This window comes from Passer domesticus, chromosome 6 (genome assembly GCF_036417665.1).
Source record: "Passer domesticus isolate bPasDom1 chromosome 6, bPasDom1.hap1, whole genome shotgun sequence".
Lineage (NCBI taxonomy): Eukaryota > Metazoa > Chordata > Aves > Passeriformes > Passeridae > Passer > Passer domesticus.
The window spans coordinates 14,709,326-14,729,973 of NC_087479.1; the positions used below are offsets into that span (position 1 = coordinate 14,709,326).

General features: G+C 43.4%; 1 protein-coding gene across 3 annotated transcripts in view; it reads left to right on the plus strand.

Annotated features, from left to right (window-relative positions):
• SYNE3 (spectrin repeat containing nuclear envelope family member 3) overlaps positions 1–20,648 on the plus strand; it is a 75,540-nt gene that overhangs the window by 6,556 nt on the left and 48,336 nt on the right. The window contains exon 1 of one of the 3 annotated variants that reach the window (XM_064423476.1): positions 14,112–14,497. The exons of 1 other annotated variant lie outside the window; for it this stretch is intronic. In XM_064423476.1, coding sequence (XP_064279546.1) covers positions 14,350–14,497 — 148 coding nt within the window. In that variant the 5' untranslated portion in view covers positions 14,112–14,349. Of the gene's footprint in view, positions 1–14,111; positions 14,498–20,648 lie in introns of those variants that run through there. One more of the 3 variants, XM_064423475.1, reaches the window with a different exon arrangement.

A 20,648-nucleotide genomic window follows, 5' to 3' on the forward strand; every position in this document is an offset into this window, starting at 1 on the left:
GTACTTTAGTTTGAGACAATCAGAGTAAGTAGATCTGTGCTCGGTTTTAGTTTCATGCTTGACTACTGTGGTGAATGATTTAAGGTTTGTGTGCCATGGAAGGAGGAAATTAAAACTAAAGACTTCCTAGATTGACAGTCCTTTAAACACTGGCATACAACAAATTGTTCTACAAACCTATCATATCTAGGGAAAGGGAGACTAATATTGGTGAAATTGTAGCTCCAGACTACTGTGAGTCTCAGAGAAATTGATGTAGCAAAACTATTTGTGGTGGGAAGGGAAGCAAGGAATAACTTTAATTATGTAATGTCATATATCAACAGTTGTCTTTGTTCTCTCTTCAGGGGACTTCAGAGAATATTTTCTTAAACTAGTTGTTGGCAGCTTCTATAATTAAAAAAAAATTGTGGAGAGTAGTAAGGAAGAAAACCTAATCCAGTCAAATTGGACACAGGAGATTTGGTTTCCAATCCTGATTTTCATGGAGTCTTGGCTTCCCCTCTCTCATTTGCTGAGTTCCAGTGGGGGCATTGCTGTTAATTACAAAAGTTAGCACTGCATCTTCCTAAACCTCCAGCCTTCCATTTTGCTTCTGCTTCCTTCACACTTTCAAAGCATATTGAAGAGGCCCCCTTTAGATACTGGAAGGTGCTGTAAGTTCTCCCTGGAGCCTTCCCTTCCATCATGACCCTGCCTGTGTGTTGCTCAGTAAACTATGGTATGTTGCACCTGGCTGTGATAGCAATTGATCAGGACTGGACTTCTACACCAGCATTGAGAGTTCATTGGATGTGACCAGACTTTGAATGTATCACACCATTTGTGAATTTCAAAATGTGGTAGTTCTTATTGCACATAACTGCAATTACAGTGGCCCGTTTGCCCTGCATTTCTGTTCCTTAGTGTTAAATTTGCTCTCACTCAGAATTAACCCAGCTTTCCCCAGCCCCTCTTGATATCTGAGGTCATTTGGGATGAAAAAGGTGTTATTTTTTCTGCCAAATTTAATGCAACAAAATATTGTCTGATCTCTGAAAGTGACAGGGTGTCAGGACTGATCCAGTAGCACAAAGTTGCACTTTCCTGTGGAGGTAGCTGGTCTGTGCTCAGGTATGGAGTCAAGTTAGACAAAAGGTCGAGTCCAGCATAGCAGCAGGGAGAATATGAAATGCTGGGTTTAAGTCCATGTGGTCTCTGGGTGAATAAAAGACAGGAAGTTAGCCTGGTTTGCCAGTGTGGTCCTTGGTCTGGTGCTCCTGAGGATATGTTACTTTGTCATCAGCATTTAGAGTTCTTGATACTAACTGAGGAGAGAGTTCTTGTGTACCAACTCCCCCCACCACCCACAAAAGCTTTCTGTCAAGCAATGTGAAATGTCTTGTAGCTATAACACAACACACAAAAAATGCTGAGAAGCTCCAGTATTGAAACCTCTCACATGTCACTGGTATGCTGCACAGAAATGTTACTCTTGCCAACAAATGCTGTCCCTCCCACCCTGACTGCCATGTGACTCATTATTTGAGTATATTGCTGTACCCAAGCAAACATAAAGGAAAACATCCTAATATCTTGTAATAGTAGTTTGTCATCAGTTGTGAGCATGAATCAATGGGTGTGTTACACTAATAAGAGAGAGCAGCACTAATAATACCCTGCAGCATTTTAAGTGGTTCTCTGATACCCTACAGACATCATGCAGGCCCTCCTGTGTAGTACGCCATGCCAACACTTTTGTAGTATTTGCTGCTTTCCACCCAGTCTCTTGGGCATTCTGCTCATCACAGGAAATGCCTGAAAATGTTATATAGTCACCGACTAAATACTTGTGGTTTAGTTTATAGGCCAGGCTAACTGCTTCTAAAAATATATTCCTTTCTTCCAAAGAAAGAGAGCTAGGGCTGCTGTTCTTTCATTTTCAGAAGCCCCTCCACCATTCCACACTGCTTGCAGTCATTCTAACCTCTCCTTTGTCATTTAGGTGTGGTTTGTGGGCAGCTTTTTATTGTTTGAGTAATGCACTGAATGCTTCTTTACTTAATGCCTGCTGTTTGCCTGTGTGTAGGGATTTTTCTAACTCAGCATGTACAAGCTCTTTGAGGCAGCAGAATCAGAGCCCTGAAAGACTCCATATGGGGAAATGCAGAAAAGGAGCTTAATTCAAGCAACTTTTGGATACAGTCATGTATTGTCCCCCACCAGCAAGCTTTCTGAATACAAGGGGTTTAAAATATCTAGGTATGCAAAGTAACTTCCTAAGGGGTGGTTTCCTAAGGAATTAATCACTGTCATTAACAGCGTCTACTTACCATGATAACTGAACCCACTTTCTTAAGGCAAATTCACAAGTAAGATTTTATATTCTCTGTCATTTACCTAGACACATTCCTTTGGAGTGTAACCCTTTTGGATTGTATCCATTTCCTCACACTGTTCCAAAGGTCATTGAGAGATAGCTCTGAATTACCATGGGCAAGGGCGGTTGCCTAGGCATAGATTCAATTTTACACATTGTGTTTGTGAACTTTCTCCAAGTAAATAGTCTGTTAAAGCTAAACTAGCGAATGAATTATTTTCCAAGTTAGTTGAAAAGCTTGCCCAGTAACACAAGGAGATTACAGCATTCAGTTGCCCTCTCAGTGACAATTTAAAAGGTCATAGTCACCCCAAATTGTACCACTACAGTATACACTGTGGGCAGTTGAAGCTTCAAGGTCAGAACCAGCTGAAAGGTGCAATCCTTACCATTAAGTTCTGACAAAATTCCCTGTGATCTTTTCCACTGTTGGTGAGGGATAGGGATTCCTGATGCTTTTTTTTTTTTTTTTTTTTTTTTTAGCAATGTAAGTACAGAGCAATTCCAGTTAAGAGTGTGTTGGCACATGGATGGCAGATCACCTCGCTGCTGGTGAAGCTCATTCGGAGCTCATGAAAGCCCAGAGAACGCTGCTGGTGAAGCAGCCATCCCACCCTGCCTTGGAGAGCTGTCGTCCCCTGCCTCCCGCAGAACTGAGAAGCTCACCCTCCACTTTTGAACTATCTATCTCGAGGCTCTTGGCCACAGAACTCTTATGTGTAATCAGAGATTTTTATCGCAAATAGCCCGTTTTTCTGCTCGTTAGGCAGATGAACCTCCCAACTTCCCAGCAGCAGAGGGCAGCAATATAACCCCTGCCAAAGAGGATGGTTTAGTGCTTTATGAAATACAAGCTTTTCACAGGCTCATTCAGTTTGTTTACATTATATTATTGTTCAAATATGAAGAAGCTGTTCATTCTTTCCTGCTTCCCTCCCAGTGGCTCAGCACACAGGCTCTCATATGATTACAACTTTCTGATGCTGCAGATGCAGCACAAGATGTTAATGACTCTGGCTTCTCTCGCTGGGCTACAGAACCGATGCTGTGGCTGGCAATGCACCTCCACTGCTGCTTCTTTTCCTTCTGATTTTTTTGCATAATTGAGCGCACGCAGTAGACTTTGTGCCTGAATCAGTACTACAATGGAAAGAGGTTTTGTTTCCTAAGTTTTCATTGATGTTTTTCCCCAAAATACCACTTCACGCATCCAAATGAATTCCAGTTGGCACTGCCGGTGATGAGCTGGGGCTGTTTCATGCACGTGTGACTGCTGAGATGCAGGCTGCCTGCCTGCCTGCTTGCTGGCCGTGCAAGAGAAACGTTAAGAGACTTCCCCACTTGTTGGAACGGGTCGCCAGAGCTACCGGCACATGCAAGGATCGCCCGGGGCTTGTCGCCTGTCGCCTAGTGTTGGGTGACTCCCAGAGCTCCGAGTCCCCCAGAACACGACACTGCGAGAGATTCAGCTTCTCCTCTTCTGCTGCATTTCACTCCTCTAAAAACAGCAGCAGAGCGCGGGGCTCCCCCGGCCGCGCTGTCCCCGGCGGGGCTGGCAGGGCGGGCCGGCCCGGCTTACATAACACCGCCCGCCGGGCCGGGCCGCGGCGGCGAGGGCGGGCCCTCCGCGCAGCCCCCGGACGGCGGGGCCGGAGCCGGAGCCGGAGCCGGAGCCGGAGCCGGGCGGCCCCGCCGAGGCGGAGCGAGCGCCCGAGCGGCCGCGGCGCGGCGGGGGAGCGGCAGCGCGGCCCCGGGGCCGCCCGCGGGGGAAGCGGCGGCGGCGGCGGTGCCGCGGCGGTGAGTGGGACGGGCCCTGCTGCGCTGCTCGGGGCCTGCTGCCCGTGCTGGGGGCTGCGGGGGGGAGAAGCGACGAGGCGGCGGCGCCTGGCACTGCACCGTCCTGTCCTGTGCCGTGCCTTGCTATGCCGTGCCGTGCCGTGCCGTGCCACCGGGCGGGAGCGCGGCACGGCACGGGGCAGGCGGGCTCAGCTCGGCGGGGCTCGCTGTCAGCCCGCCCGGCTCCGGACCCGCCTCCTGTTGCTCGGCGCGCCGGGACAGCCCGGTCCCCGCTCGGCCGCCCGTGTAACGGGGACAGCGGGCAGCGCCGGGGCCGCAGAGCGGCAGCGCCGGCAGCGCCTGTCCTTGCCAGGACAGCTCCGTGGGTGCTGCGAGAGCTCCCTGTCTGCTCCTGGTACACGAAATATCGTAGCTGCAGTACCTGCAGCATATCTCCCTAAGTAACATATACGCTAAACGGGCAAAGGCTTTTATTTAGCTTCTTTCAGAAAATCGCGTCTGCGAACCAATGCCAGTCTGGTTCAGCACTTAGGTGCATTCTGCAACTTTTCTTCTTCAGACAGATGTCAGGCTGTTGCCAAAGCCGGTTGCTCAGTGTTACCGTCACATTTCTTCATCTGTAGGTCCCCACTGCCAGGACTCTACTGCGGTTTGCAAGGTCCTTGTTCCTCTTTTCCCTTCCCACTTCTCTCCCCTTCAAACCTATTGATAAGTCCTAGCTTGGCTCTGATTCTCGTTAAGAGGGTCTGACCTTGTCTCACATTTTCTTCCTAAATAGAAAGTTTCCTGTTTTTTTTATTATAAGAGCAACTAACATTCTGTGTAACTTCTGTATGTAAAGTTCCCCCACACCCGAAGGTATACTAAGGCTTTGGTTTCTCATACACTGTTCTCTGCCATCTCTTTTATTCACACATCCTTATTGGCTTGGCCTTGTGTGAGTTTAGATCTTTGTCCAGGAAAATTTTATTCAATACTCAAATAGGTTAACAGACTGAAATCTGCAGGAATTATGCATGTATATGATGACTAATTGTGAAAATCATGGTTGCAAGACCCTGCTTTATTTTGTGAGTTTATCAGAGCAAGGATGCCTGTCTTCCCCTTTGCCTCAAATCTAAGCCTGGCTGTCTTGAATCATTAATGAAAAATAAAATCACTATGCTACTCTTGTCTCTTCCTTGCTGCTAGTTTTCAATGTTACTTTTTAGGCTCTTGGCACGATGTATGTCATCTGAAAATCTTTGTACAGAGTGCTTGTTTTCTGGGGAAAGAATTTAAAAAATGCCACAAAACTTTAAAAGCTGATTGGTTGCCTTCAAGTGTTTTTCTTCTTTTCCTGGAAGTGTCTCAAATCTGCAGCTGTTGAAATGCACATCAGCTTGGCACAGTCTCTGTGGCTGCCAAATGTGTGAGCCAGTTGGATCTCAAGGAAATGTAACTTATTGCAATCGGTCTTGTGGCGACTCTTTGTTCCACAAGAAACAAACATCTTTTGGTGAGTCACAGCAACATTGTTCCCTGCAAACTCGTTGTCAGGAAATGGAGTCTGACAATGCCGATGGTCCCTCTATAAAAGCAGCTTTCCCCTACACCCAGTGCTGTTTCCATGTTGTTTGTGAATCATCACATCCGGAGTCCTCTCAAATTCCCAAGGAAGACAGAATTAGCTGCTATTCAGGGTGTGGTGTTGTGGTGCTTGCCTCTCTTGTTGTATTTTTTTTGATACTTCCAGTTGTTCCCTTCAGCCATATTTCACTGCTCCTCCTTTCCCTCTCACCTTGGCCAGGACTTGTACCATACCTCCAAGTCTGTTCCTGGCACATGTCCTCTGTGTGGCTTTTGTGCACTAACCTCAACAGCTTTTCTTTGGGAATAAGCCATGTTTTTGTGCTCCTCCACTTATCTGTGGCTTACAAATCATCCTCAAAACTGTTGTAGACACTTGTGGATGCTTGGCTTCAGAATGTGGCTGTACTTGCACGCACATGACTTTGGAGAGCAATTCCACTGCCTGAGGGGATACTCCACACCTGCATTGCAGCTTCAGAAAGATAACTGGCATCTGTTGGAAACAAGGGTTTTTGCCCTCACTTAATATATGTGTACACATGAGTCTTGGTGTGTGTCCCTTATGTAATATTTTTTTGCCATTTCCCAGTTTCAGCCAAGTATGACATAAGGAGAACAGCTCCAAGGTAATTAAGCTCCTGCAAATTTTGTAGAAACAGGCCAACAGGGAAAAGCAAGTCTAAAATCAGACACTTGCTAGTTTTCCCAAGTTTTTAGATCAGTGGCTGAGTGATACATTCATATTTGACAGCCTTCATTTGGGAATAATTTGTTTGCTGCAAATGAAGCTGTAAAGAGAAAGGGAGAAGGATTTTCTAAGTGCCCCTGAACTGGCATCTCCATTAAAACTTCAAAGATTACAAGTAACACTGATATGATACATTGCATTTTGAACATGGGAACAGAAATTCTTGGTACAATTCAGTGTATGCTTTTAATCAACCAAGGAACACAGCTCTGTAGGTCTGATTTTCTGAGCTGGCCTGGTCACAGAGTGCTTTGTTTTTCCATCCCTGCATCTCCAGGGCACAACTCCTGTCTTTGTTTTGCCAGGCAAACATTTGCACAAGTACAGAAGGGCTATGATCTCAGCTAGTGTCTTTAGATTTATTTTATTGTGACAAAATTGGCCAACAGTTTCAAGACTGACATCGTATAAGCATAATTCCCATGAAACCAAGCAAAAGCAGGGACCATTCATCCTGACTCAAAATAATGTGTGCTGGCAGGCCAAATCCCAGATCATTGGTAGCAATGACAAGGCACTGGATTTCTGTTTTGATTTGGGGTTTTCAACTGTTAGTCCTTGTCAGCTGCAGATGGGGTTGTGTGGCACAGCTTTGACCTGTCTTCTCAAACATGTTCTACCTCAGACAGGTTCAATAGTGTCCTTAGAAAGGACCCCTTATAACTGGATTGTGTATCTCCACGTAAGGATTGTGGGCCAAGTGTGAATCCTGGTAATTCAGGCATGTGAAATGAAAAGAACACATTGTAGCAGGAAAAAATGTTTGAGCTCCAGAAATTAACAGAGGGTGTAACTGGCAAGGGACCTTTTTGCTTGGCACATTTTCTATATGAAGACAAAGGTATCAGGCACCTGAGATCAACAGGAATAAATACCAGGTCCTTTAATACCTCTTTGAGTCTGGCTGAAAAAGCCTTCTTACTGTCTTTGGACTGCAGCAAGTGCAGTCTTACTCTTGAAGGAAAATATATTTTAGTGCTTACTGATGGTCAGTAACATATCAGCTTGTTCAGGCTGCAATTCAATGAAATTAAAACATGCAAAACAGGTGGTCAGGGTCCCTTTTGATTATGCAAGTCTGTTCTGCAAACAACTGAGTGATAGGAATTTAGTGTCTTCAATTAATATTGGTTAAAGTAGTCTGAAATGACACGCGAAAAACTGAAAAGTGTCATTGTGTCATCAGTTGCCATCAAATGCAGTGTTTAAAGTTCAAAACAGCATGATAATGATTAGTTATAGGGCCCAAATGTCACAGCCTTAAATTTTGCTTACATTTTGGTCTGAAGTACAGTTTTATTGCCTGAGGCTGATATTGGCATATGCAGAGTTTTCTTATAATATTTCCATGACTAGCTGCAGTGTTGTCAGCATCAACTTAAACACAGTCTTGTTCTTTAGTTTGATAGTTTACTCTTCTTGTTTGTTTTCCAGTGTTTGTTAATGGCATAGCAGTTGAAGTATTAAGGAAATGGAGTCTTTTAAACTGAAAGTGGAGATCCTTTCATGAGAATTGCTCCTTACAGACCTTCTGCAGAGCTGAAGCTCCAAGTCAGTCCTTGCCTTCCACAAGGGCTGATGACCTGCAACACGCTCAACATTGCTGTGGATTCACTGCTTTGTAGACTTAAAGTAGCCTGAGCTGCTGCTTATCATCTGTTCCTGTATTGCTAATAAATTGCATCACAGGATGGTACTGCCTGAATTACTGCTCAGAGAGCTGAACCCTGGGGTATTTAACTTCAGGTATCTGAAGTGGCCCTACCTCAATGCTGAGGAAAGATTGGTAGGTCTGACAGGGGTGGTGGTTCTCACTGGCACCCCATATCAGGTTAATAAGCAATCTTTGATGTCTGTCTGTGCACACCGCTTAATTGTATTTCAAGGAAAGTGCATTGGTTTCAATGCAGTGTGGAAACATTTCTTTCACTTAGACAGAACTGACTTTTAATGTCTCAGCTGTTACAAGCTTCCTTTCTATGTTACATTTAAACAAAATACATGGACTTCCTATGAAGTCCTTCATATCAAGGAATTTCAAGGGAATGTCTGCGTTGATTATAACAGACTGAGGATTACAGGGCAGTCTTAGCCTTGGGTTATCACTGAGCAGGTGGATAAAAAAAAACATACTGGAAGAAATTAAGAGATAGCAGGAAACCAGGAAAACCAGGAGATTGTAATTTGATTGGAATTCAGGTATCAAGCTGTGGCTTGTTTGTTTTGTTCTTGATTTGTGTTTATTTAGTGGCATTGAAAGGTGAAATACGTGCTGTTACAGTTGTGCTATGCAGAAAGCCTTTTGAGAAACATGACAGTAATACTTGGGAGCACAAACTGAATGAGAGCCCCATGTGGGACAGCTTGTGCTGGGGATCTTACTGTTACATGTAGTAGATCTAGTGTCTGTCACCAGGGAATCCTAGACACACTTTACATAAGGCTACCTGCTGCTCCCCTTGTTGTTGATTATGATTATAGTAAGAATAAAAGGGACCTACAACAATCACCTGGTGCAACTGCCTGATCACTTTGAGGCTGAGCAAAAGTTAAAGCACATTATTAAGGGCACTGAATGCCTCAAGCCCTGACAGGCTTGGGGCATTGACCACCTCTCTAGGAGGCCTATTGCAATGTTTGACCACCCTGTTAGGCGGGAAGTGCTTACTAACATCCAGTCTAAACCTCCCTTAATGCAGCTTTGCCTGCCACGAGTTTGCTCTGTGATCTGGAAGGAGCATGTATAGTCAGAGGTTTAAAATGGGACCAGTGCTGTTGGATGCTTTGTGTGTTCCTGGGTCTGTCAAAGGCTGATAGATGCTGCTGAGAGCACCAGTGTCTTCATCTGTGAAATGGGACACTAACATCTTATCCCACAGGGTACTCTCGATGTGTGTGGCAGCTGGGTTGTAGGTACCAGGTGGGAGGGTGTCACAGCTGTGACAGAGTAAACCACCCACAGTGCATCTGGGTACTGTTTTATTTAAAAACCAACATTGGAGATTTCACCCTAAAAGATTATTTCACACACTGACTCGCCTACTCACTCATCTGGACTGACACAACAACAAAATAAATCAAACTGTGAAAGAAGTGTAGGGGTTACTTTTGGCTGTGTTTTATCTCCATCTCACATAGAAGTGATATGTGATTTAAAGCATTACATGCTTTGTTATCTTCCTGCCATTATAATGAGGCAATTGTATCATAAGAACATGTGTTGGTTCTGACTGAGGAGTAGTTTGAGAGATGTAACAGCTGGTCTTTATCCAGGCTCTGTGCTCCATCAGTGCAGCCTGAAGGAGTTCAGGGAAGCTGAAGGTGGAAAGTATACAAGTACTGATGTACCCACTGCATTTTCAAATCAGTTACATGCAAAGACTGGGTCATGTGAGAAAATATCCTTCTACCTTAAAGCTTCTGTGACTAAATAAAAGAAATAATTTCAGTCAGTTCTGAAGCTGTCAGTTCTTCCCCAGGCTGTGCATTTCCTTCAGCTTAGATGACTGATTTTTCTTAATGCAAGAGTCTTTGCATGAGCACTTAAGTCTTTGGTTGTGGTTACATGAATGGCAGATGACAGCAGTTGGCAAATGTAGGTGATGTTTCTTATGTAAGTCAGCAGAATTGGTCTATAGGTACAGCAGGTTAAGCACAGGCTTTGTGTAAAGTACAAGACTTTAACACTGGCTAATAGCACTGGCTCAGTAATAAACACCGCAGACGCACATTAATTTAGATCTCCAGATTAAGAGAGCACCCAAGGAAAAATTTACTTGTTGCCTTGTCTTTTAAGTCCACAGGAGTCAGGGTAGAAATCTTGGCTCTGTGACAGTATTGCCCTTGGCTTTACCAGAGCTTGGGATTTTCCCTTGTCTTCTCAGATTATAAACCTTCTGACTCCTTTAGTTGAGCTGCTGGTGTGAAATGCCAATGTACAGAAAATGTCTGCAGCCTAACAAAAATTTCAAGTGTCTCTGGGTTAGTTTTTTTTTTTTGTTTGTTATGGGTTTTTTTTTGTTTGTTTGTTTGGGGTTTTTATTGTTGTTTTTTGTTTGTTTTGGGGGGGGTGCTTTTTTGGTTGGTTGGTTTCATTCTGTTTGTTTTTTCTTCAAGAGAAATTCCTGTTTGGGATGGAGCTACCAGCATCCCTAAGGGTATTTTTGCCTTCAACCTTACTTTATTTTTCCCCTCAGGTCTTTGCTTGTCAAGCTATTGCATATTGTGAGACTCAAAAGAGACTTATAGAGATTCAAAAGCCATCTGGACACAATCCATAGTAACATTCTTTACTAGGACCCAGACTGAACAGGGAGGTTAGATTAGATGAGCTCAGTGGTCCATTCCAAGCTCAGCCATTCCAAGATTCTGTGAATACCTCATGATGGAGGAGGGCTGGAGCTGTCATTCTGGTCTGCAGAGTGAAGTAGTATTTGCTGTCTGATGAAAGAGCTGAAGGTGTTTATTAAAACCACTTTTATATGTAATTATGTCGGCATGTTTAATCCCAATACTTAAAATGTCACAGCCCCCTTTTTTTAAAGTCCTTTTATTATTGAATCGTTAGTTAGTTACTGTAGTTAGTCACTGCTGAGGAATCTACCTGGATGTGCTTCAGTGCTCTGAAGGTTATTGTTTTCTGTAGTGCCCTTCCTGTGTCAGCTATCACTGGTATTTGTGAAGTGCTGTTATTGCTACTAGCAGGTTACACCTTAGTTTGGGGATTTGCAAATAGATGTTTTTCTCAGTTAAGCAACTGCATCAGCAGCTAACCTACTTCTTGGTTCTTTTAGTCTTACTCAGATCAGATTTGACATTTTTCAGAGCCTGGTTTAGTGTGTGGGTTGAATTTTAATATTAACTGGTAAATCAAAATACTTTTTGTTTGTTTGTTTGCTTTTCCTTGCTGAATGGAACAGAGCATAATGATGACCTAAGCTAGACCTTTAAGATGCTCAGCTTGCCAGGTGGGACACCTGAATTATTAGGCTGTGCATAATGATTAGGTTCTTCATAATAATTCATTATTTGCACGGAGTGAAACTGTGTAAAACCAGAAAGAGAGATCAAGAGCTTGACACCTGTCTGTGCTATTCCTGCCAGTACCTCCGAGCCCAGTACTTAGGAAAACCTGATTGCTTGATGTGTTTCTTTTCTGAAAAGTCCTTTCACAGCAATTCCAAACCAGATTGTTTGGTGAGAAGCACTTGCACTGACAGTCCCTTTATACCAATGTTAATTCTAATTCACAACTAAAACATAGTTAGAAATATGTTCTGCAGAGTAGTAAAAATATATAACACAGTTGCTATGGTTGAAGATTTTTATACTGCTCCTCTGTTTCCTATCTGAGGAGTTTCATAGCTCTTTGTCAGAGCTCAGACAACATTGTAATTTATAACCCTTGCTACCCAGCTGGGGTGACAACTTCTGTCTCCTGAGCAGTTAGAGGACAAATACATCACTGCCTGCTTGAAGATGCAGACTGTTAGTGGGCAATGAGGCCACTCTGCCCTGAGTATCACTTACAGTAGATTAATCAGTGGGGCAGTGTAGTCATTTAACTCCATGGGCTGCACTGCGTTTGCAGAAATGTTTCCTTCTCAGTGCCCACGGGCTGCCAGGTAATCTGAGATCATCCAACAGATGTGTTACAAGAGTTACAGCTACAGCAGATGTTACCACAGCTACAGATGTAACTGAATCCCTGTTTGAACTTAGACGTGTCAGCCCAAAGAAGGGCTACCATAACATAAATGATAGTTGGCCAGAAGAGTGGGGAAAAGTTTCATCCCTCTCTGAAACTGAAAACTGACTCCTTTATATGAGAAAAAAGAGATGGCAAGTCAGATGTTGTGAGGATATTTGGAATATTTTGCTGAACCTGGTTTTCTTAAAAATATGGAAAAATAAAGGGAATTATACTGAAGTGGTAATGTGGTATTTATATATTTTAAATATGTTGTGATACTAACTTACAGAAAGTTTTGTGGGAATGCTGCATTTTTCACTGTTGATCCTGTCATTGCTATCTCTAGCTTGTGGCTGTCTGTACTCACCAGGGGAGCTCCTTTGCCTTCCAGACTGGTCATCCAAAGAGACTGATTCTTACCTTGTTTCAAAAGCTGCTATGCATAGCTGATGTTGGCCATGTATGAGCTGCTTCTAGGATTACTAGTTTTTTTGGTCAGGACTGACTGTGGATATACCACAAGAGAGAGAGCAAGGGGAAAGTGAAAAAAGGGTTCACTTATAGGCATTTAAAACCCCCCTTTCAAACAACATAATTCTAGAACAACCATAATTTGACTTTCAGATAAGTGGACCAATCTCTAGTTTACATCCCCTAGGCATCATATGGTTTAGTCTGCATGTGTTTTGAGATGTTCTTATCCTGACGTGTTTTGAGATATTCTTATAGTTCTAAGGATTGTTCATGTTAGCAAAAGGCTAACAAGACAGTAGGAAAATGATTGATGTATCAGTTTCCTCTCTAGAGGTACAATCAGCACTGCTAATTCTTAAGATGTTCCTCCTCTTCTGTCCCTTGGGATTTTTTTTACTGAAATTCTGTTTGGTTGGCTGAGCTGAGGTCACTGCTGCACATGGGGGTCACAGCCTCTCTGAGGCTGCTGGTCTTCAGTTAATTCTCTGTACTAGCAACTCCACAGATTAGCTCGATAAACATTTTCTATTCCACTCTTGTTCATCCACCTAGGTTTTCATCCATCCTTGTTCCTCTCTTTGGTTTTTCCCCATGCTCTTCCCTTGTGCTGCCTGATTCCAAAATGGATGGAGAGGCTCACAGTTTTATCCCTATTTTTATCTGTAGCTTCTAATTTGGAGGTAGAATTCAAAACAACTTTCCCCCCATGTTTTGCTTTCACTGGTTTCTCCACCTCTGCTCTATCTTAGCTGTAATTCTAGAAATTCTGTTCAGTGTGATATAAAGTATGGCATACAGCAGCTACAAAGGTTGAGAGATTGTGGCCTTATGGACCTGCTTTGGATTTACACCAGCTTGAGTAAGTCACACCTGTTTTGGTCCTGGAGTGTATTAGATCTACACCATCAGGACGATGCCCATGGTAGTGGGCTAGGTAGAGCAAACCAGTGGGTTTTATTGAATGCCTAAAAGCTGGAGTACCCAGCAGGATCTTAATTAATCAAGGGAGAATGGTGCTTTATATTTTCCAATAGTTTTGGGGAATTAGGGAAGGAGAATTTATCATGTACTCCCTTGTGAGGGACAGGGAATGCCTGCAAAGTTTATTCCATTCAGCTGAATTGAGCAGCAGAGGTATTTCCTGAAAATATCAGCTCACCTCCTTTTTGTCTTGCGTGATTGTAACTGAGAGCAGAATCTAGATTAGTGTGTCAGTCTGTGAAGGGAATTTCCTGCTAGAGTGAAAAAAAAGAAATGGAAGATAAGGAAAATTATTATTACGTTAGAGCATGAGTTAATGTTTTGTAAAATCTCAGCTCTGATGTACCTGTCTGCACTTTTACTTCTTGCTGGTCTTCATCCTGTGTATTCAGTTCCCATTCAGCAAACATCTGTCAGGCATAATAATTTCAAGCATTAATCCTTACAGGAATTAACCAGCTTGTTAGTTGATGACCTGAACTAGATAGTTTCTGGGGATTATTGCTATTTAAATCTCACCTACGTTTTAAACAGTGACAGCGTGCCCTGCTCTGTGTTTCTTTTCTTTCTCTCTTTTAATTTTTTTTTTTCTGCACTGATATATCTTTGGATTGCCATCTCCTCTTTCACTCCTGCAGCACGGGAGGAGGCAGAGAGGAAGTCCTGTGCTTCCTCCTGCATTAGTAAGGAGGAAACCACTGGTTTCTCTTCGTGCCAGACTTGCTCATGCTGCCAGTGGTGCCGAATTGCTGTTCTAACACCCAGTGGAGGCCAGGCTGGATTGTGGTTGCCATGCTGGGAAGCCATCAGGACACTTTGATGGAATCACCACAGACTTTTACCTACCCTTTTTACCAGATTTCCCAGGATTTTGGTAAGCTTTTTACAAGGTTACTTTTACTTTATAAAGTAGTGAGATGATTGTGACAGGCAGTGTGTCTGTATCTTTTGGTTCCCAATAACTTTTGCACTCATTTTCAGCTTTGCATTACATTTGCCAGAGACGTGGAAGTGTTAAAGGTATCAAGTGTCTTGAAATTTCACAGATTTGAATTCTAGTGAAAGGGGAAATAGAAGTCAGTGGCCTGATGCAGGAGAGCCATGACAGAGGGTTCTGGCACCAAGATCAGCCCGTTGGCGCGCTTTTCTCCAGAGCAAGCCCACGCCTCTCCTCCTGCCTGCTGCCAGCACCACGGCGTGCTGGGGGACAGGGTGGGGGCCCAGGGGTGAGGGCCCTGTGCAATGAAATAAGGCCTGATAAATTGTTTTGTGAGCAGCAGGCCAGGATGGGGAGCTCCTTGATGTAAGGCAGGAGAAAGGAAGCCAAAATATCCCTACAGTGTGTGCAGCAGAAGGGTTGGAGATAAGGGACAGTCGGTGAAGTTAACAGAGTCTGTTGGGAGCTGGGAGTGTGGCTGGCACTCAAGACATGATATCAGCTTTTACAGCCCCAAAATGTTTGCCCAACTGGGACTGCTGAGATCCCTTCCATGAAGTTTGGGTTTAAGGTCACACATAACTGTTGAAACGTGACCTGGGGGTATGTAAAAAAAGGGGACTAAAGAAATGAATGCAGATTTATTTTTTAACTAGGGAGCATAATTTGCACAAATGCTGTTGCTTGTGTTGTGCTCATTGAACCCAAACAAGGTCATTGGACCTCTGCTCTTGTCCTCATCAGAGCTGGACATATTTTCCTTCAGGAAGATTATATCTGGTTTCTCCTGTTTTAGGAATCAACCTTTTGCAAGGTACCTGCTGAGTCCTGATCTGTAAATTGAAAGAGAAATAGTGGAGAAAAATTTCAGTGATATGAAATGCCTTTAAAATACAGCAGGTGTTTGTGTTATCTTTAGAAGATAGCTTTGGAGACTAGTGGGGAGATATTTTTATTTCTTTTAGACCAAAGTTGAGTTTGTGCCATGATGTCTATTACTCATTGTAAAAGAATTCCATATTGCTTGGGTTAAACAAATCTATAGCTTTATACCTTTTCTTTCTTTCAAGTATTTGAGAAGAGGTAGTGCTCTGTCTGCCTGTGTGTGTACCGAGCCTTGGCTGATGTGGGTCCCTGTTGCTCTAAATGTATCTCTGTGTTAGCTCTGTGGCAGCCCCAGGGATATGTCCCGTAATATTTAGGGTGGAATTTCCAAACTTGCTGAGAAGCAGCACGCCCTGAGGCCCCCTTGGGGTCCGAATGGAGCCGAGCTGCCTCATCTCTTCAGAGTTTGCAGGGAAGGAAAGAGCTTTGGTCTCTCGTAGCACTCGATTTCTGAAAGGCAGCTGTTGGTGAACGACAGGAGCGAGCAGCAGCAGCAGTGGCTTTGCTTTGCTGCTCGGCGATCGCGGCTTTCCCTCAGGTCCTGCTGGCTGCGGACGGCTGCCGCAGACACGGCTCAATGCTGGCTCCTGCTGCCGGCTCACCCTGCCTGAGGCTGGATGAATCTCAGCAGAGGCGGCTCAGATCCCCTCTGGGTTTTACAGACTGCAGGATTTCGGTCCCGATCCGGCGCAAAGGGCTGCTGACACGGGCCGGAGCCATCCGGTCCCAGGCCGCGCTGTGTGAGCCTGGCGAGCCGAGTCCCCTGTGGGAGGGTGGCAGGGACTGGAAACCGCAACCGTTCAGGCAAAAATGAGTCACGCAGCCTGTTTAATTCAATTCCAAAAATGTTCTCAACCACTCAAAATTAATTTATAACAAACGTTTTGCAGTGGTCTACTTTGTTTCTGAGCTTGGGGATGAGGCTGCTGATGGTTCCAATAGTGTGTTTTGTTTGGGCCTTGTTTGCCTGTGGGTTTCTCTGAACTCAAACCAGTGCTGTTTTGCAATGTAAAGCCTGATATTATCAGATTATTGCAAATATTACTTTTAATTATGTACAGAGTGCTGACTGTTTAGGTATAGCTATTTACTGTTTTGGTATAGCTTCCTGTATGTTCTTGACAGCATTTCAAGTGTTCATCTCTTTCAGGAGTCATTTTTCTCTTTCTTTATATAAGCAGATTTTTCTGTTCCATGCAAATTAAACTCTGCTAATTTTTCATAACCATATGCTTTGATCCCAAGAAAATAATTCTTAATCAACAGCTTCAGTACCTAAAATTAGTATTGTCCTACTTGCTACTGTTTTTTTTTTCAATTCCATAAGTCTCACTTTCAGTGTATAAATATATCATTAGCACAACTGATCTGATAATGTTTTGAAAGATATATCTGAGAAGTCTTGTTTCGGAGAGTTAGTCCTGCTGTTAAACTGGGACAAAAGACCTGTGCCCTTAGAGCATACTTGCAAAGTACTTGCAAGTGACTTTGTTTCTAAGAAATATTCCAGGTATATACTTGACTCTAAAGATGTATGAGTTTAAAAGCCATGTGCTTAGTGCTCCAAGTTACACACTCAGAGGTGAAATAGTCAAATGATACTCAAAAAAGATTTTAACACTGATCTTGTAAGGGGGAAAAATTGCATGTTTAAAAAACCCCCAGGTCCAAATGTGGAAACGGTGATGTGGAATAGGAAAGAACACAGACTTGCAGACAGATTGACATCCTGTAGCCCTGAGCATTCATATTACAGCTGTAGGCTGCTTCAGAACACAGGATTCCTGAAGAGGGGGAATTATCCCACCTCTGGTACAGTTTCTTGCCTGGAAATGCCCCTCTCTCACACTGACTCGCTGTGGAATCGCAGGGCTCCTACCCCAGGGTGTCCCACCACAGCCTGTGGGTCAGTGCAGTCAATCCCCTTTCCTGGAGTGACATCCAGCCCATGCTGAGGCCACATGCTCCAGCTGGGCTTGAGGGTCTCTTTCTGAGTATCTCTGCTTCCGAGGGGTGGGTGAAGGGCTTGGGGGCTGGAAGCACTGCAGCTTGCACAGAGCAGTGGCAATGCAGCTGAAGGCTCTGACAGCATTTCTTCCCTCCATCACTCCGTGTCCCTAAGTACACACTAATGCCTTGCTTTCATTGCCAAACCCCTTCCAACTTGTCCTCTGTAATCTCTTTGGGACAAGGTATTATCCTTTTAACTGTAGGGCACTTCTGCTCACCCAGGGTGCTGTGACAGCTCACTCCTTGTATGTGGCTTAACACCCTGCAGTCCTGATTGTGCCGCTGGCCCTTGGGAGCTACCATGTGACAAACTGCACTCCAACAAGGAGAGCTGTTTCCAGCTAGCCAGGGAAGATGGGCAATTTCTCATTAGGGTTGTGATGCCCAACCAAAGCTAAGCAGCACAGCTGGGGTATGAAGGATTGCCAGGAAGAGTTACTTGGGAATAGCCTGCGGAGCAAAACTTATTTGCAAAGTATATTTGGCAAATAGGGATAACCACACCTCTGAGAAAATGAGGTTGTCTGTACACAGTAATTTGATCAGCAAAAGAGGAATGATTTATCAGATACAATATTCACTCTGAACTGTTCACTGATCTCTAGCCAAGGGGCAGGTACCAGAGGGGTTTATTATCAGTGTATCAGGGCTGTGAGTGGTGCCCAGTACTGAGGGATCATACAGTCCTGTGGAGGACAAGTGAGAGATAACTGAATACATAAATTCTAGTCTCAAGGGACTGTGAAACTAATGCTGTTGGCTTGCAGGGCTTTTTGTTGGCTGACTGATGGTAAACTTAGGGAGTTGACAAAAGTTGAAACCAAACCTACTTGAGAACTTGTCCCCAGCTGCTCAAGATGTAGATTGCTGGTAAACCCACAGATATCTTTTGGGTAATTTCCCCATCAGATTCCCTGGACCTGAAGAATCTTTCCTGAAGTTGTAGAGCAGAGGTGTTAAACCTGTGATTTCCCAGACTAGTGTCTGTGAATGGTAACTAGGAAAATGAAAGCTCTTGTCATTAAGTTTAAAGTCACTAAAAAGATATCTGCTTCTCAGCAGAGACACTTGAAGTGGTACAGATTAGAAGAGGCTGAAAATCACCCTCTGCAGCATTTATTAACAGAATCTTCGACTTTGTTCTTGTCCTTTCAAGTATTTCCTTATTGCTCAGAGGCAAGAAACAGAGTGTCTTTGAACCCGAGTTGTTATCTGTAAAAGGGATAGGATAGTCTTACTTTCAGGAGGGCTGACCAAATAAATGCTCCAAAGATTGTTTATACCTCCACAATGTGGGGATAGAAAAGCAAAATCTAAACCAGACAGCTGTCTAATGCAGATACTCTGTCTCCTTGATGGCAAAAAAATAAAAAGCTGTAGACCAGAACTAAACCCTGCATTTTACTTATCTAATGGAATCATGATAGACCAACCTGTCTCCTAGAGTGACCTGGAAATGCAGAAATTTGTGTGTGGAGTATATGGAATGGGAAAAGACTTGTAATTAAGAGTCCTCACCTACTATTTTTACTGCCAAATGACTTGAAGATTGAAATAAAAAATAAAAATGCTGTGATCAGATCTATTGATTATCATTCCCTAGAAGGGAAGATGGCCCCAGGACCCAATTCTGCCTTACTTGTATGCTATGATTCCATTTGGGTAGAAAACGATTTTAAAATTTCAATCCCCTTTTTAAGGAAATAGCTTTTTAGACCTTGCAATTATGTATTTTCCCCAGCAGTCTTAGGAAACAAAAAGATATCCCACTTGTACTGGCTCTCACCAAAGTTTGAAATTAAAAACAAATGGCTGAAGAAAAATCAGGCATTTTTTTGAGAGTTAGCCTGCACAGAACATGTCTCTGCTTTTCAGTTTTTTTGGTAACAAAGGGAATATAGTCAGGTGTGACCATGTTGTGGCAGGATGCCTTGCATTAGCCATAGGTTTCCTGTGGATTGTTTTGTAAGGGAGGGGAAGAGGCTATGATAGGGATGGTTGCTGTATGTACTCAGTGTTGCATTCCTTGGTTGAAGGGGATGCTTGTAATGAGGCTATAGATGTGTTTATTCCAAAAAAACCCTATTCATAGTCTAGCTTGTTAATTAGGACAAACAATTGCTGACTGCCATAAACATTCACTGCCAGTATCACAGGAGAGGGCTGTGTTGGAAGATGGCCAAAGTGATAGGATTATGTTTTGAGCCTCTAAAAGCTTATGCTGGAAATAACTACACCTTTTATTTGAAACCTTGAGAGCTTCTGCACCTCCTCAGGCAGGTTAGCTGGGCTCTGCCTGGGTGCAGCTGCTGTCCTGGAGGTTTTCAGGAAGGCTGGTAAGGCTGGCTGGATTCAAAATTCACAGTAGCTCCTCCTGGAGTACACCAAGAACATTCAGCTTTGGAAAGGCCAGGGTCAGTGCTCTGTGGTCTGTGCCAGCTCCTGACCTCTGCTCCAATCTGAAGGAGACAGAGCTCCCAGCTCTGTGCCTCCTCAGAGTTCTCTTTATAGTATCTAGGGAAGCTGAAAAGTTACTAAATTATCCCAGATACAATTCCCAGAACCAAAATTGCTTCCACACTCATGCATTTGTCTAAAATTTGATACAGTTGACTGGGCTTTTTAATTTTTTTTCCACATTCAATCCCAGAACCAAATGTAAAAGGGTATGAAAAGTTTGAAGTATTTCAATAATTGGAAAATAGTCTCCCTAATGGTGAGTGGTTTGAATTTTCCTGGAGCATTTTTGTACTTTTATTTTTGTAAGAACTGGGTTCTGGAAGCTAGTCAAGTAGTACATGAATATAAGAATCCAAGACATATTGAAATAATTTTAAAGCCTGTGTTCTATAAATGTAGGGTTTAAAAGAATGTGTAAAATGGGAGTAGTTTTAAGAAATGTTTTAAGAGATTTAAATAAATAAATAAATAAATAAAAAACCAACAAAAACCTGAACCCCCCAGTATGACTGGCAGAGAGAAAATAGTACATTAGGAAACATTGCAAAATAATAGGATGATCCTAAGAAAAAGACTCTGCACTTGCAAAATAACTTTAAAAGCTCTCAGTAGTGTATTACAAATATTAAATAAGTAAATCTTGCAGTGTGCCAGAAGAGTTCTCAGATGCACTAGCATGGCTGTACTTAAGGAAGAACTGCTTGGAGGAGTTTGGCCCAGCGAGTGTGACATG